This window comes from Bombus vancouverensis, chromosome 1 (genome assembly GCF_051014615.1).
Source record: "Bombus vancouverensis nearcticus chromosome 1, iyBomVanc1_principal, whole genome shotgun sequence".
Taxonomy (NCBI): Eukaryota; Metazoa; Arthropoda; class Insecta; order Hymenoptera; family Apidae; genus Bombus; species Bombus vancouverensis.
This window is the reverse complement of record NC_134911.1, coordinates 3,495,871-3,515,548: the sequence shown is the minus strand read 5'-3', so window position 1 is coordinate 3,515,548 and position 19,678 is coordinate 3,495,871. Positions and strand designations below refer to the sequence as shown.

Below are 19,678 nucleotides of genomic sequence, written 5' to 3'. Positions count from 1 at the left end.
GTGTCGCGACATAATTCGCGATTTAACTGTAATTGCGATTCACTTTCCGCATCGGGCAATTCACCTTCTCCAATTCGGCGAAAGGTATCACGAGGTTGAACGGTAATTACGTTTTGCGGTTTCAGGATATGTGCTGCAACGTTCCGGCCGTTTCGTCAAGCTGATGCGCTTTTAATCTGCCGTTTTAATTCGGCCGATGCTTTGCAGTTTTCTCTGCGAATATCTAGCTTCCTTGGAAACGACGTTGCGCAATCACCCGCGAAAATTAAACGACTATCCGGCACGAAAGGGATGGAGAGAATATTGTACCGTAGATAGGAAGTTTGTAGTGATGGGTTGATGAAAAGGAGAATCTCTTTTGGTCACAACTGCATGCGTTTATACATACTATATATATGTCGGAGATGTAGGACATCGGTCCTTTCTTTTGTAATTTTGGGGAGATCCCCGATACTTTGGTCTAAACCATTTATTGTAGCTGTACTTAAATAATAGAACTTAGAAGTAGTTGTTGCGATAAGATCTGATTATGTTTGCCCGAGATTTGTGGCAGTGGGCTTGGGCGCGAGGTGACACAACTGGTCGCCGAACGTAGCCACGGTCACGGGATGAATGTTTTTACCTAACAGAAGAAGTACCAATATCGAAGGACACACGCTGTATTAACGAACAATCCCCGGGCAGGAGCAATGTCGGCTCTACGCGGGTCTGCCTAGTAACGACGCCTGGAATTTTGTCGATATCCCCGGTCAATATGCAATTGACAAATGCGATCGTATCAGTCTTTTATTCTTGCGATCACCTTGGAGAGTTTGCACGCATCGTCTTGTCAGTCAGTCAGAAAGATACCGTGCGTCACAGCTAACGTCACTTTGTGTTTCAAAATATATTCAATTGTACAAAGAGTTTTCCCCGTTGACCGTGGATTCGTTATTGAACCTAAGAACATTGTCTTTAACATCAAGAGTGCCTAATTACCACGTTTGATTGTCAAACTCTGTTAAATCAACACTTGTACATATAATTGTAAATATAATCTCCATTGAACAACTGCGATGGCTTGTCCTAATGAAGATACGCAACGCGCCCCAAAGACTAACGCCAACCCGACAAACCCGACATATACAGGGTGGATGGTAACTGGTGGTACAAGCGGAAGGGGGGGGTGATTCTACGCGAAAAAAGAGGTCGAAAATATACAATAAAATTTTTCATTTGAGACTTTGTTTTCGAGAAAATCGTCTTTGAATTTTCGTTCGGTACGCGTGCATTTTATCACGTCTCGTTATAACGGATCTCACTGTAGATCGTTATCTCGATGGAAAAATTAAAAAAAAAAAATAAAAATTTTTATTCTATATTTTCCGCTTGTACCACCAGTTACCAACCACCCTGTATATTCTAAAGTCGTAGAATATTTTTTATTGGAATTTGTATTATTGACGTGAATAAAGAAGACCATAATTTCTATGATTGTTAGAATTACAGTGAATCATTATTTTTTATTTTAATTTATTTTAATTTTCTAATTAATTATTTCTAATCTCATATGTTTGAAATATTATCTATCATTGTTTCTAATGATCGAAAGTTGAATATTTGTACATGTAATGAACATCTAATAACTAATCGTAGGTTTACATACGTTACATAAGTTTTGTTTTAAAGTAATAATTATAAGATTTAGTATTTTTCATAAACTTATCAGCAATTAAACGTTTCCTTGAAACTATACATTCTGCTTTGTAGAAAATAAAGATATATATAGTAACTTATGTTAGCATTCGTCTTTTCCTCAAATTTTCTCGATATAAGTACACCAAAAATAATTTCCTGTACCTATGTTGATTCGTTCTAATAAATTTAGTTCAGCTTTTTTCAATTTGTTTCGTGCAAATAAAAATGGACTTGATTGATAAGATTTATTTTATACAAATCCTTTGTTTTTTCCAGGTACCAAAATAGGCCAGAATCGAACGATGCTCCCTGCAGAATCATACCGGATAGACCTTGCCCGCCGAGCAAGTATAGGACACCTTCTGGTGCCTGTAACAATATACGACATCCTGTTTGGGGTGCTCGTGGTGCACCCTTCTTGAAATTACTGCCGCCGGTATATGCTGATGGTAAGTAATTATGTTCATGAATAATACATATACCGAAGCGTGAATAAAATAGTTCAAATCGGATATCAAAAAAAATACGAACGCTACATGAACGTTTAACTTGAAGAATGAGGAAAAAGAACAGTAAAAATATATTATTTGCACAGCTATCATCTTTTGCAAATTAATCTGACCAAGCACGTTTAGATACTTTCATACAACTATCGTTATTTATTTTACATTATATTAGTTAGCTTTATAATTAGTTGTTTATAGGTCTATCTATCATTATAATAAGCTGCTAAGACCTCGTTCACATTAGGTAATTTTTGGTCGAGCGATTCAATCGACGACCTTAAGTTGTGCAAATTCACCTGGGCAAACACAGTGTTAAACAAATCAAAATGACTTAGAGTTGTCCAACTGAAAATAGCACGTTCTTCTATTTTTGGATGAACGACTTGATCATTTCAATTTAATCGCCTAATGTGAACACGACTTAAGGATCCAGTTGAAAACACACGTTGAGTTTTATAATTCCTGCAAAGGATTCGTTTGTTTCAGAAATTTTAGCGATTGAAATATTTGATTGTAATTTGTTAAGTTTTCTCTTATAGAAGTGGAATTAATGTCGATGCGTGTGGTTTACATACGCAATGTAGAATAGAATGATAAAATGATGATGATATTTGTTACATAAAACAAAACAATCTCCCTATAGACTCCTATTTTATATAATTTTATTTATTTAATTTCATAATTAAATTTTTTCTTGAATATATGCATATCGATAAATGGAGATTCGTTCATTTTCTTCGCATTTTATAAAGTATAGCGTTCCTTTTGTTTTTCTTAAATTTTCTAATCGATACTTTGGAATGTTCAAGCTGTAGCATAATTTTAAACTCGCATAAAATGTACGATGAATGAGATTGAAATGTCAATTTTGTATTTTTTGTTGTATTCGGTATGCGTAATCATACTAGAAGAATCTTACACCAAATTTATCAACAGCTACGCTAACAAATTAATTAGGTGCGTTAATTAATAATGACATCCGATATTTATAATTAGACTGTAGGAAAAAAACTAGTAAAATAAATCTTCTTTACTACAAATTTATCAAAGAACCTCTATTTTGATATAAGAAGATTTTTACGTGAAATTATATAGCTTATGTTTTTTTATTTATTTTTTTTGTTTTTTTTTTTTGACAGATATGTAGTAAAAAAAAAAGTTTCGTATACAATGCTATAATCGAAGCTATTAAAATAGAGAGAAGTATTCTAAGTAACTTTGAGAAATCTAGTCTATATGTAAATACGAGAGAAATTATAATTTATTATTGATATTTTATATCACAGAAGATATCATAAAAATTATGCGTAGAAAGTTTTAAATGTCAATAGTTACGTAACTATTAAATAGTTTTCAAAAATTTGTTAATGATCGCCCTGTGTAATTTACTTACATTATGCGTCACAAAAATGATTAAAGACAGGATATTATTAAAGTTAGATAATAATTTCTAATAAGATATAAACTTATTTAAATAAGATATACGTTAATACAGATAATAATTTCCAGTTAATTAATTTGTATATTTTCTAATGATTTTAATGACCGGAAAACGAATTACAAACTCAAACTTATAAACCCAAAATTTAGTTTGTCCTGTCTTGTTGTACTTACAAAAGAAATACGATCGTAAGACATTATAGTTCGTTTCAAGCGTTCTTTTTCTTCATCTAACATTTTTTTCTAATTACAATCAAAAAAATATAGGAAATATATTTTCACACTGAAATATGAATTATATGTACTATCTTGCATATCTTACTGTCTATAAACTACGAATCACTTAGCACATTTATTGTTAGTACAGGCTTAAGTAGCTTAAATTAGTGGTGTTAACCAGGTCATCCTGTAACCAAAAATTTCTCTAATTGAACCTCTCAAAAGTCAAAATCACCAATTAGGCAATATTTTCTGTAAATTTCTTAATATTTTTTCTAGCTGTCTTTTCACTTGTCACAAAGAGACAGCATAGATAACAATAGATGGAAAGGAAAGTTTGTGAAAATATTTAAATATCTTTTTCGCGTTTCTCTACTTTTTAATTGATCGAATTAGTAAAAGAATGTATATCAAAGAAAGATCATTTTCAATTACATCAACCAACCAAAGCAGATGTTAATCCTTACAAACGTAAATGCGATATAATTTATTTGTAACAAAGATTACTAATAAGAGGTCTCTAAATAAAGAAATTATATCCAGACGACTCTTCTCCGACTTTTTACTAACAACATCTGCAACAAACGTCTTGTAACTTCCATACACACTCTTATATTGGTTCCAAATTTTACCAATACGATCACGGCATTCGTGTCTCATTACAGTGCTGATACAATTTTTAAAACATTTTACGTAACAGGAGAAACGCGTGTATTATAAGAAAAGTCTAAATTGTTATATATCGAAGATTTTGTTACAAGTGTATCTCACTGCAATTAGCGTGTAATTAGTGTCCCGTAATTTATGGGCGAGAGCGTACGTGCAAAGATTCTTCGAGAGAGTTCGGTCCTCGACGATCGTCCCCAGATCCGTCACAACCACTTTCCGTATCGCGAATGGAAAGTGAAAATTGGAACGAGCTAGACGTACGAGCTAGACCTACGAACTGAGAGATCCATTTCGACGAGCGTTGGCATGCTCGCGAGGATTAGAAACGGCGAATTAGCATGCCAGAGGGAGCGGCGAGCCAACGAAATAGAGAGTCCCTCGTCGAGTATCGATTGCGCCATCGTCCGCGCGAATAATAAGCGATTCCACCTGCGATCACCGTCCTCTTCGACTTATTACGCGTTCACCGACAAAGCGGAACAATTCCGATCAGGAATTTTTTCTGCGCGAGGGAAACACGCGATCGAACGCTTCTTCCTGCATATTCTCTCGGTATGGTTTATATACAGAGGCTCGCAGAAATATTCCAACACTTGCCACAGAAAATGTTTATTAGTGTATCATGTGTTTTATATGAAACTTTTTGAAATTCCATTGACACTGTAACAAGACACTGTATAAGACTTCTATTGCAAACAGATGCTAAAGATGGTCTCGTTAAATACAGCTTACTAACATAGTCGATAGCTGATGTAATTGACAGCGAGTACTCGAATAATTTGCTTATTTTTGTGAAGCGTATGCTTGTAATGAATATCTTGCAATTTCCAAATAGGTTTTCAGATTCGTTTCAAATTTTAGCAATGTAAGTACGATAGTCGTGTTTCATTGCAGTGCTAATGAGATCTCGAAGAATTTCGTATAACACGTATAAATCATTTATACTGTACAATTATGAAAATTTATGAAAATTTATGGAAATTTTCTGTAGTAAGTATTCAAATATTTTCGTCGGCCACTGTAACCGCTTCGTTCGATTTGTCAGTTGAAACGATGTTGCAAAATGTGGTTTTTTAGAGAAATTCATTGGTACTGACGTTGATTGGAAGATATTATTGGCAAATTGTGAAAGCTGATTAAAAAATAAAATATACACTGTTGAAAACAGTTTAATTAAAGGTTTATATTAAAATTCAATTAATTTCTCACAGTATAATGTAAGAGAATAAAATACTCGTAATTTTGAACCGATATTATTCTATTTTTTGTTTAAGTTAGTATTTTGAGAATGACTTAAAAGTTGTACACAGCTATGTATTAATCACGTTGCAAGTATATAGTAACCATTTGCTAAAAACACGTATAATATATGTTCTTCACAACCGCAAAATTATATTTTTTCCCATTAATTTCAATGACGTAAAATGATTATTTATGTGCGTATTGCTATTTCTATCCGAATATGAATAACATTTTCAGTTTTAAAAGTGATATAGCTTGAGAATGCAGAAGTTTTTGAACTTACGAAGCGTAGGAAATAAATGTTACTATCCTCAGTCTTTTACTAATAGTTAGACAAACAAAGATGTTTGATTTGTATTGCATCTTACTGATTCTTCGGTATGTTTGAACTTCTATTCGGACTTAGCATGACTACGTTAATCTTACTTTTTATGTACCTGCATATTTGTATGAACTTAAATAGTATCTCATTGTTTAGTTATTTTTCTAATCAAAATCTTCGTGAAATATTTTTGAAACCGTAATAACCGCGAAAAAAGAAAATAGAAAATTAGTAACTGCGTTTCATCATCTCGAAAAAAAATATATATTTAATACGAAATTCAGTCCTTTCTCTTGGTTCTTGATATCTTGCTGTGGTACGTAACACTTTCTTACTACCTTCTTTCTAATTTTAAGTTTAACGTTCTATGATGAAAAATTGACGGCATTTTCGAAAGTTTATTAGTTACATAATGTTTGAGTAATGACATTTTAGCAAAATATACTTCCATATAACCGATTTCTTTTTCACTTTACTATACTTTACTGCAAGTATAGAATGATACGTAAGATGTGGAATTGAATGGTTCCAGAGTAAAGTAAAAGAAGAAATTCTTGCGAAAGCGAAGAACCGTAGAAGGAATTAAATTATAATTGAGAATTGAATTGCTCATAATAATTAGATCCTGATCTAAATTCTCGTATATAACGATTTACCACCTAATAATATCTATGAATTCGCGATTCACAATTTCTGACTTATAAACTGTTCATTCGTAACTTTATAATTTCACGTCAAATTATATAGAAAAATAAAGTGTAACTTGTAGAATTTTTCGCAAACTTTCATTTGCTTTATTACCGAATTAAATAAAATTACCAAATATCGACTTAAGATACGTAACTTCCGATTTATAAAATTTTACTAATAATATTAGCCAACGTTTATACATTTCTGAAACATGAACATAAAGTGCATAGAGTGCAGAAACGTATAAAATATGCAAGGCATAAAAATTACAACGTATATCAAATTATAATGTGTACGTGGATAAAACAAGTCCCTGGTCAACGACAGGTCCTATTTCTTTAATTGTATTCATAAATATGTGAATTATGTATTACGTAGCTATTTATCGTAAAGTAATAAGACATAATAAGATATAAAACTAGGGGTCGCTGAACGTTTGACAGCTAGGGATGCGGAAGAAAAGCGAAACTACGGATAAAAATTGAATAGAAAGTTACAGTCGCATCAATGAGCGTACACGAATAATTCTGCATTATGAATAATTCTCGTACGAAAGGCATTTTCCACGTTGTTAGATTAGATACGCGATCATTATTAACGTAACCTAACACAATTCGCAAAAGCTTCGCGATCGATGTTCACTTCCTCTGGTTCTAGAAATATATCCGCAAACTTTTCGTAACAGTTCGCACACAATATGCAGTCTCCCCATGTACCATCTGAATACGGTTCTAAGAATGATTCGTTACATCTAGCTTTTTCTTTGTACTTTCTTCTTTGATCTCTTCTTTTTTGTTTTAAAATTAATCGCAACCAAGATTAAGATTTCATTTCGAAAAAGGTTTTTTAAAAATAAATTGTAAATTCTCTGTTCGTGTCAGTCTAACTTACATTGAAAATATTCTATTTTTAAAGTAAATTTATGTCTAAACGATAATTTACTTTTAAAATCAGTTTATATTATGTGTATTGTAATAGTATAAAATCACATTAAATTGCGATTCATTCTATTGGATATTATTTTCTAAAATCACATTAACGTGTCAAACAATTCCTCAGCAGCTTGTGGCAATATAGTGCAGAGAAATTATTAACTAAAGTTTATTCGTATTATATTAATAATATATAATAACTTCAATACATTAGGAAATATTTTGCTTGTTGAAAATTATTTTCGAAATGTTCGTTATCGTCTATTAAATATAGCACATTTTAATGTAGTATATAGTACATTTATCGTAGCATAGTATAGTAGCAGTAGTATAGTATATTTTATTTATCATATAGTACATTTTAATCAGTAACTTCATCTTCTGCTTCAACGCCATAAATAAATAAAAAACGCGCTACGAAACGTTAGAGTGACTACTAAAAATTATTTCTAAAAAAACAAATTAATTTGCATTGCGACTAATGCGATTGTCAGTTTATTCGACGATTAAATCTCACAAAGCGTTAATTAAAACCTGGATAATGAAACTCATCGGAAGTGTGATTTTGGACGCGGCAAGGGAAGGCGCAAGACAGTTGGCGCCTGTGTCCAGGGAAAAAAAAGATGCAAACGAAAATATGAAAGTGAAAAGAGCGAAGAAAGTGACTCGGGTGCTCTGGCCAGTGGTTCCCCGCGCTTACCTTTCAACAGCGTTGACCCAAAATACCTCTGATCGCCATCGAAGAGTACATGCTTCCACGTATTTTCGTCGCGTCGATTTAATCGAAAGTCTCTCATGTAGCTAAACTGTCGGTGTTGACCAGAATAGCAATCGGCTCAAGAATTTGTACAACGTAACACGTTCGATTGAATGAGTTAAAATGATGGACTCATCAAACGAGATGATCGATACTTGTCAGAACGAGGAATTTGCTTACCTGAGTGCACTAGTGTATGCAGCGAAATCTAACAATAAATAGGTGTTCACCTTATTCTAAGAATTAATCTATCGTCCTAACTTAATCTAGAACTTAACGTGTCCTTTCCTTTAAATTTGGATGTACTAACATTTGTCATTGTTTTAGCTTTGTCTATATTTTCTTTTCGTATTTAGTAAATTTCGATATATTAAAGCCTATAATTGTTAACAAGTCGATCCAAAAGGATTATTACCAGATTATAGTTTATGAAAAAATTACCTAAGAAGAATGTGTTAATCTGCGAACAAAAGAAAAGATAGTAACTGTTGAGGACGATTAGGAGAAGAAAAAGTTATTGTTTGTTACTAAATATACACCAAGTATACATGCATAGCTCGATTTAAAAAGAAATACGACAGTAATCTTAAAATTGTCGATAAGTTTCCAGCTCCTAGTAAAAAATCATCATGCCTCGCATTATACATTGTTCGAATCATATACATACATAATCTTTTCTAACGAAATTCTTGCCTATCTTTTACTCTTTTGACGTTATGGCTTGTTTCAGCGAAGGAAAAAGACACGTAAAAATTATTTTTGGTGACTATTGGCAAAACGGAAGCTACCTCCGACTTTGATCATTTTTTGATCTCGACCATATATCAGATAATATTTAATGGAATATAAACTTTAGGAGTAATATTATAGGACGTAAATTTTATTCTATCGAATATTTTATTATTAAAAAAAATAAGAAAGAGAACAAAAATGATATTTGTACAGGGTGAGTAAATATTCTTAATTTTCTTAATTTTTTGATAATAACATATTCCATAGAATAAACTTTATGTTCCATTCAATGTGATTCTTGAAACTTGTATTCCGCGCAATGGTATTCCTAAAACTAGTACATACATATTTTATACAATAACTGCTCTTAAAATCATGGGCTGCTTCAATTGCTAGGAACACCCTGTATATGCATCGTAGTTAAATGCATTTACAAGTAAACCAAGTTTCGTCTCACACATTTACGAGAATATTTAAATGCCGCTGTTTCCCATGCTTGTCTCTACACACGCATATGAATCAACCTAATTAGGGGCAAGGACAGGTCTTATTGAAATACTTTTCGAACTCTGTTCACCCGTTTCCCATCGTTAGACGAATATTCGTAGCAATCGGCAGATTGATTAAACACGTCGATTCAACGTCATCATCGTGTCACCATAAATCCTGTCAGTACAAGCGTATCGATAGACATATCGAACCGTAAAAAGACGACTGTAACCGCGTAAGACACGTGTGTCTCATTGTCAGCCTACTTTAAAGTCGAGATTCATCGAGTACGGATAGCCATTCGTAACCATGACACAGAATTTCGACACACGTTGCACATTTCGAGGATTGTTAGGACCTCCTTTCCTACTGCGTCACATCGTCATTAAGGCGAATCTGAGTCATTCTATGCAACCAGAAATTCAGAGAATTTTCTGCCAGCTTCAATGGAATCGACGATTTTGGTTTAGGAAAGTAACATCGATTTTAACGATCATGTAAGTGAGTCAACTGTATTTTATTTAGATCACAATTATTATTAACATAATATACAGGGTGGTTGGTAACTGGTGGTACAAGCGGAAAGGGGGTGATTCTACGCGAAAAAAGAAGTCGAAAATATAGAATAAAAATTTTTTTTTAATTTTTCCATTGAGACAACGATCTACAGTGAGATCCGTTATAACGTACCGCACGCGTACCGAACGAAAATTCAAAGTCGATTTTCTCGAAAACAAAGCCTCAAACGAAAAATTTTTATTCTATATTTTCGACTTTTTTCGCGTAGAATCACCCCCTTTCCGCTTGTACCACCAGTTACCAACCACCCTGTATATTCTTGCGTATTACGTGCACTGTGTGCTACTTTTGCACCTTACCTAATATCTATTATTTTCTATGATTCCTTCCTTCCTATGATTCCATCGCTTCCTTGTACCATTTTCATAAAAAAAGCTGATTCTGATATTAAACAATGGTATACGATGTTCGATTTCAACTAATTTTTTTATATTTCATCTATTTAAATAATTCTGTATTGACCGATACTAATGATAGTCTGATAGTGCCATGTTTAGAGAATAGAGGGGATGAGAAAGAAATTCAAGTATGTACTCTTTTTAGATTCATATAATTGAAACAAAAACAGACTTTGTCGCGTTTCATGCCCAACTACCAAAATTGATCGATGTACATTGATTTTTAAGTTTAGACGAAGATCGATTGCTTTATGAATACAAAAAATCATACTTACAAAATAATTTTATTTTAAACTGTGGTGCATGATCCATCTAAGACCGGTTTTCTTGGTACGGTTAAAAACCGACATTACTTTCCCACCAATCTAATAATATATGGCAAGAAGACGATTCGAGGATTCTTCAGAAGTGAAAGGATTGACAAGTATCGTGAATTTCTGAATCAGGAATTTTTTATCGAAATATTTATGTCATATGAGAATATGATTTAGAACACGTAATGTATACATGAGGTTATCAAGTTAGCAAATTGCATAATTAAATACAACAGTATGGGGAATTATTATAAAAAAAGATAAATCTTCCTACGTGCAGAAATAAATGGCATATTTTGTTAATGGAATAATAAATCCGCTCGTTTCTTGATCATTAGTTACATTCATTAGTCCGAAGAAATATTGCAAGAATTGTTACTTATGCTGACACATCCGAAATGGACAAATATTCAAAAAGGAACGTCAAAGAATCTCAAACAGTTTGTATAATTCGGTTTTCTCGTGTTTAAACAGCACGAAAATTATAAACAAAATTACATATAATGCTATATATTATACGTATATCTAGATATTACGCGAGTGAATTCAGAAGATGTAAGATGTAAGATGGAGAGATGTAGAACTTTCTATTTTCAGACCTGCGTATTTTTAAAGAAATTCCGATAAATAAAAGAAAGGATTATGTTTGAACGTGGTAGATACACAAGTCGCATCGATAATACGGATGGAGTGTAATGATATGGAAAAGTATTTATAGATCCGTATAAAAATTTTAAATTTTAAACATTTTTCAAAAAATACCGAAAAAAATGTTCGATTCGGAATGTAATGTATCGAAACGCTTAAGCAGTAACATCTTAACTTCAGTGCTATTATGGAAGATTAATTCATTCAAAAAGAATGACATTAATACTAAATAACAGTATTTTCTATCATTTCATATACATCAGTTCGTACACGTGTAATCAGTTTGTCGAATTACATATACATTAACGTGTTTCTAGAATTATTCAAGAAAATTATCGTTGAAAAATATTACTGTTATAAATTGCATTAAGTACTAAGTACCATATTGCATTACTTTTGTTGCTACATAATTTTATTCAACATTGAACAATCGACATCAGCTCAAAGTCTGGCACCTCATAAAATAATGTAAAGTAACTTTCTACTTTGAATGAATACTATTCTGCTTCTTAATATAGTATACCTGATCTCACTTGTTATTAAAGATAGCGAAATTTACTACAACTTTCTAGACCAATGCTTATGTTTGACAAATCAAATAAATCTTATTAGAAATCGAAAGCTTTTTGTCAGCATCATATAAGATTACTATGCCTATATAATTCAAGCAAATTCCGTCTTTATTTACGAAAATAATTTCCAATTTTGCAATGTTAAGTATAACGTAAAATATAACAATATTTGTATATACATATAATAAGAAATATATATATATAATAAGTAATTTTTATATTAAAATAAATTCAATTTAATAAGGTTGATTTAATTAAATTTTATCCGAAATTGTTATTCAACACTATTCTTATACTTTTTTGAAAATAAAATATTACATTTAGCTGAATTAAAGAAACTATCGTTCGTTTAAACTTGCTAATTAGAAAAGAAGAAAGTCAAAACTTTTGTCGAGTATCTAATAAGAAAAATAAGAAAGCAAATGTGAAAATAAATAATACAATACAGTATGTACAATAAGTTGCGATAACTGGCGTAAAAAGTATTTGAATTTTTCTAATACGAAAAAATTAATCAATATATATCGTAATATCAAAACCTAACATTCTACGTATACATACATGCACACATGTGCCTATATATATCTTCTAAAAATATATTTTCTACCTTCAAGCATCAACATTTGAAAAAATCAAACTTGCTACTTTTATATATAATTTATTACGCCATTTATCATAGCACGTTTAACACCGAAACGCAATTATCCCGTACTATTTTTAGGTTACAACTACGTACGCTAAATGATTCTCCATTATTCATTGTCGAAAATACTAAAGGCAAAATTACCATCATTTGACACAATTTGTCGCGTTAAAGAGTATAAATTCTTGTACCCGGAGCAACCGTAACTCATCAATTTTCCGTGTAATATGACCAAGAATAATAAACTGTATTGGGTAACGTTTAATTTGACGCAGATATTGCCGATCACAGTCTGCGCTGGCCAACCATTTAATCTGATTTACGTCGCACACCCCCGTGAAGTAAGAGTGGAAACCGCGGCCATAATAAACTCCGTAGAGAGGAAATTATCTTTCGTTTGTGTGATAATATACTATAATACAATGTAGAAAACACGTCTACCATCTTGTCGCAAGGCTTGTTTCGACAACTCATAATTGATGCGCTTGTTATTTAAAAAATAGTATGCCACGACGTTTGCGAAAGATGTCAGAGACACTCATTTTCTTATTTTATTTACCATATAAAAGACCTATTGTAAATTGCTAATAAAATTCATATAGCGTGAAAATATACCAGCAGATTTATCGTAACGTCCCTTACAACTCCGTTCTTATTTAGAAAGCTATTTAAAAAATAAATATTTAAGATTTTAAAAATTTGACAAATTCCACAATTGACTGATAAATAACTTTGTAAAAATAAGTTTTAAGAAATAAAGTAATAATATTGTTATACATATCATAACTATTATAACCAGATTGCGGATGTTAAAACAAATTCGTATCTTTATGAATATAACTAGAGAAACAGCCCACTATACACTATACTTTACATATATAGTCTTATATATTGGCATATTGCGCACATCCAGCAATTTTTACTGTTTAAATTTCCTATGAAGCCATTCGCTTAACACGTTGACTGCCACGCGTGTTTTCAAAGAAAGCAGTACCAAGCGTTCTCTGCCAGGTGCTCCCATCGATATTTTAGTAATGCGAATCGCTCAAGCGGTGGTCTCAAAAATGATCTTTCGTTTCGTTTGTTCGCAACGTTAAAACCACTAGCTGTTGTTGAATATAACGAAGGAAAGTGTGGTATAGATTATTCCGACCAAATGGTTTCTTATGCCACCACAATTAAAAAAAGAATCAAATGGTACAGAAAACTTGGCATTCGATTCTTTCTGGAAATTTCTGTTGTAAACGCTTTGACGGTTTACAGAATTGCAACAAGGAAAAATATAAATATTAGAATATTTAGACAATTATTAGTTGCAAAATTATTAGGGTTGTCTGAAAATACAAAAAGTCCTTGTCTTCGACGGAGTCGGCATAATATCGCCGTTCGGAAAAACGATTCCGGAAGAAGCATTAGACGCGCGTGCAAACTACGTTATGCAAATAAAAGACGTCGAATGGACCGAAGAAAGGCACAAAAGAATTTGAAGAAAACAACAACTTGTTGTCCAAATTGTCCTGACCAACCTCGGCTATGTATAGAATGCTTTAAAGTTTTACATTCTAAATAACTTTTTTAATAAACCATTTTCGTATTTTTATTTTATAACAATTCAACTATTATTACAATTAATTATTAATTAGCAATTTATTATTATGGAATATCTTTTCAAATACTTACGACGATCCTTCGCAAGTAGTCAAATAAGCGATTCCCGAATACGGGTGTCGTAACGGTCAACGTGTTAAACGGATTACCTATGTAATAATTCCCTTTTAATCGCCTTTTCTACGATACGCAGGAATTACGTTGGATCTATTCTTCTCCTGGACTATTTAATATTATTATTATTATTATTATATTACCATATTATTGCTGTATATAACATACGTATGTTATTTATATTAATATTACACATATATTTCATAAATATGAAATTATAAAATATATAATTCAGAATATAATAATATAAAATTCGGAAACAAGATGAATTAGTGTAGAACTAGGAATTTGATATAAATATATATTTACAGCGTAATTAAGTTGAAATTGTGAATATGTACATTTCTGTTGATAAATACCAAGGCGCTTATGAAAAACGAAGTAAGTTGGAAGCTTATCTTTACCCAAATATATACATATATTTGGTACCTTATTCAAATAATCGACTAAACATCAAATTTGCGTCTCACCATCAAACTTAAACGTAACTACTGTCTGTTATCAGGTGTCGCTAGTCCGCGGCAGTCAGTCGGAAACCACGTGCTCCCAACTCCTACGAAAGCAGTATCAATGCTGATTAACCATCTGCGCCTCACTTCAGAAGCTCACGAGGGTTTAACGAGTTTGTCTGGTGTATGGTCAGAACTAATACTCCAAGACATCGCATCTACAGTACACCCATCTAACAAGCAAACTATCTGTTGCTCTGGAACGGCGAGACACCCGGAATGTTACGAAATCCGCGACGAACAAGGCAAATGCATAGAATATTGGCGCTCTGTACCAAGTCTGACCGTGCACAAATGTAACTTCGAAACCAGAGAACAGATGAATGGAGCATCGGCGTACTTAGATGGTTCCCACATTTATGGACCAACAGACGAACAATTACATCGGCTCAGAACGTACAATGAAGGGAAAGTGGACGTTTCTCACTGCGAAATATGTAATAATACAGAAGATAAGGCTTTAGGGATGATATATGCTGCTCTTTTGAACGAACATAATCGAATAGCAGATGAATTGGCCAAGGCCAATGAGCATTGGGACGACACGAAATTATTCCTGGAAGCTCGTCGAGTGGTCGTCGCACAGATTCAACATGTTACTTTGAACGAATACATGCCGAGCATTCTCGGAGAAGGCGCTCGAACGGATCCAGAATTGATGCCTGTTGCGAGCGGATTCTACAATGGGTACTCGTCTTCGAACGTGGGAGGCACGTACGATGCGGTCGCGCTGGCGGCTCTCCGTGCTCTGACATCGCTGCGTAAACACGCTATGGACGATTCCACGTGCTTGGAAGACCACGTGATCGCGTCAGCCAATCGCGTGAGTCTGGATTTGAGTCAGTCCGCTTTCGAATCGCGCGTTGATGTAAACGCACGCTTCGTACACGTGGGTCGCGATCATGGCATTCCTGGATATGTCAAGTTTGTCGAGGATTGTTCTGGACGCAATGTCACGGTAGGTTTATACCAATTTAATTATACGTGAGTTTTATTTATAGGTTAAAATTTTTCACCTCATAATAACTTTATAAAATGTAAGTGTTGTGCACTGCATAATATGTCTGATGGTGACTGACCGTTTCTTATATTTTATTATGTTTTGTTCGTGTTGTTCAATCAGAATTGAATTATCGTGGTTAAAATGCAAATAATAAAATACATACATTATATCGCGAATAGGTATTATCCTAAAACTATTAGTTTATACGTATACATAGAGTTAGCGTTTTCTTTATATTTAATACGTCCTTAATAATCTATCTTTACAATTTTTAATTTTTCTGTAGCCTTAAAAAAGATTCTAAATGATGACAACATAAAATTGGCAGGTTGGTCTAAGAATAGATTTTAGAACGTATTAAAATATAAATTTAGACTCATTTGTAATTATTCGTGTATAGATTTTTCGTTTCATTTTGAAATATATATGTTAAGAAGATTTGCTTTAACAAAGATTACAATCACTGGATCCTATGTATTCTAGATTCTAAAAGTTGAACTAGAGACTTATTGCCCATTACTAATCTGAATTTTACTTCTGTCTTTTATTTAAATTATTGTCGATCTGATATTACTTACATTTTTATGAAAATTTAGTTTAATAATGAAATTATAATTTATAAAATATGATGCTTATATCTATATCTTTTTTCAGCATAAAATTCTTAATTATTTCGTATTTTATATAATATGTGTTGTATGAAAATTTAATCCTTTTTGTATGTTACATTGAGTTTTTTTCTCATTGAGAGAATTACTTATAGAAAATGATAAACTTATCTGAAGAGACAATTATATTTAGATTTAATTAACAATTTCATATTTTAAATATTTTATTTTAAACTTCAAAATAAGACAAAAGATACTATGAAAATGTGCGTTTTCTTTTTTTTTTGTAGCTCCAAAATTTCATGGATTTGGAACATTTTATGCACCCCACACACGTGAAGCTATTGGAATCCATGTATTCACAGGTAGAAGACATCGACCTTCTTCTTGGTGGAATTTTAGAAATTCCCAGAAGGGGTGCAACAGTCGGCCCAACGTTCGAATGCCTTTTAAAGAGACAATTCATCAAAACTAGGAACTCTGATCGATTCTGGTATGAGAACGACATCCCGCCTTCCGGATTGACTGCAGCTCAATTGGCCGAAATTAGAAAAGTTTCTTTAGCTGGTATTCTCTGCGGTAACACGAAAATCGAGAGGATTCAGCCAAAAGCATTTATCCAGCAAGATCCATATTTAAATGCTAGAATTAATTGCGATCAACACAGTGTACTTGATATAGCTCCATGGAGAGAAGAACCTCTTCCAGAGCCTACCAAAGAAGTGGTAACTGGCAGCAGATCTGTGATTCCAGAATTTATTCCAGAACTCAGTCCTAGTTTGATAGCTGCAGCTGTGAAGAAAGCTGAGGCAGATCTAATCCGAAGAAAACAACTGGAGTACAATTCCTGGTTACAACAGAGAATAGCAGATCCTAAATCTCCAGCTGGGACGGCTGCCAGTTTCTCGAAAGCCAACAGAGATGCTCTTTTATTGGCCAACTCTTCGATTATGTACGAGTTAGCTACTAATGAAATTCTGAATAGTATTCATGGCTTGAGACGTAGGAAACGACAGATCTTCGATACCACAGACAACATCCTTGGTTTCCCTACTAATGACTTCTCTGATTTACTACAGAACGTTGATATCTCTGGATTCTTATCTCAAAAAAAGCCTACTAATCACGACGAGATCGAATGTCCTGTAGATGACAGTCCTTGCGATCCAACTAGTCCATATAGAACATTATCAGGTCACTGCAATAATTTACGTAATCCTAATCTTGGGAAATCGTTGACAACATTCGCGAGATTACTTCCTCCAGTCTACGAGGATGGAGTGTCAAAGCCTAGAAGCACATCTGTTACTGGAGTACCTTTACCAAATCCCAGAGTTATCTCTACAGTGATCCACCCTGATATATCCAATCTTCATAATCGATATACATTAATGGTCATGCAGTATGCCCAATTTTTGGACCACGATCTCACGATGACGCCGATTCACAAGGGTTTCGCTGAGTCTATACCAAGCTGTCGTTCGTGTGATTCTCCTCGTACGGTTCATCCTGAATGCAATCCCTTCCCAGTGCCTCCTGGTGATCATTATTATCCCACCGTGAACGTAACTTCCGGTGCGCGAATGTGTTTCCCGTTTATGAGATCTTTACCAGGTCAGCAGCATCTGGGACCTCGAGAACAGATCAATCAGAACACCGGTTTCTTAGATGCATCCGTGATCTACGGTGAAAATACTTGCATTTGTAATGTTCTGAGAGGTTTTAACGGCCGCATGAACATCACTCAGAGCCCACATAGAGGAAATAAGGACCTTTTGCCACAATCTCCCACGCACCCAGAGTGCAAAGCTAAATCGGGCTACTGTTTCATTGGTGGTGATGGTAGGGCATCTGAACAACCTGGATTGACTGTTATGCATACGATGTGGATACGAGAGCATAACAGAATCGTGGAAGGACTAAGACAGGTGAATCCTCATTGGGATGGTGAAAAACTCTTCCAGCATTCTCGTCGTATAATCAGCGCCATGTTGCAACATATTACGTATAACGAGTTTCTTCCGCGAATCCTCGGTTGGAATGCAGTCACTCTATATGGATTAAAGCTCCTACCTCAAGGCTATTACAAAGAATATTCACCTACATGCAATCCTAGCGTGCTTACTGAATTCGCTTCTGCTGCTTATAGAATTGGTCACTCGCTCTTGAGGCCTCATTTACCTAGGATGGATCGTAATTATCAAAATGTAGAACCTTCTATTTTATTGAGAGATGGGTTCTTTGATCCGGACATGCTGTATCAAAACGGTATGATGGATGAAATGACACGGGGATTGGTGGCCACTCCTATGGAAACCTTGGATCAATTTATAACCGGAGAAGTAACCAATCATTTATTTGAAATTCGTGGGATTCCGTATTCTGGAATCGATCTTGTTGCGCTGAATATTCAGCGTGCCAGGGATCATGGTATACCGTCGTACAATAACTATAGAGCTCTGTGTAATCTGAAGAGAGCTACCACTTTCGAAGATTTGTCTAGGGAAATGGCACCAGAGGTTATAGCTCGGATGAAACGAATCTACACATCAGTAGATGACATCGATTTGTTCCCTGGCGGAATGAGCGAAAGACCTCTTCAAGGTGGACTCGTAGGACCCACGTTCGCTTGCATAATCGCGATACAGTTTAGGCAGTCGAGAAAGTGCGATCGATTTTGGTACGAAACCGACGACCCCAACATCCGATTCACTGAGCATCAACTCGCAGCAATTCGGAAAACTACGTTGTCTAAAGTTTTGTGTGAAAACATGGACGAGCATAACGAGATGCAACGAGCGGCATTTGATTTGCCAAGCAATTTCCTAAATCCACGAGTTCCTTGCGGTTCTATGCCACATATGGACCTGTCAGCTTGGAGAGAAACGAGGCACGGTTGTCAAATCGGAGGAAGAAACGTAGCTCTTGGAGAGTCTGGCTTCCCTACACCTTGTACTAGTTGCGTTTGCACAGCTGAAGGTGTACGTACCCTTTACTTTTTATTTTA

At 34.0% G+C, this 19,678-nt stretch overlaps 1 protein-coding gene across 1 annotated transcript in view; it reads left to right on the top strand.

Moving 5' to 3' along the window:
- The window catches only part of LOC117160532 (uncharacterized), a 72,734-nt gene that overhangs the window by 51,875 nt on the left and 1,181 nt on the right, over window positions 1–19,678 (top strand). Inside the window, exons 4-6 of the mRNA XM_033341345.2 lie at window positions 1,954–2,126; window positions 15,057–16,018; window positions 16,962–19,652. Of these exons, the coding sequence (XP_033197236.2) occupies window positions 1,954–2,126; window positions 15,057–16,018; window positions 16,962–19,652 (3,826 nt within the window). The remainder of the gene's footprint in view (window positions 1–1,953; window positions 2,127–15,056; window positions 16,019–16,961; window positions 19,653–19,678) is intronic.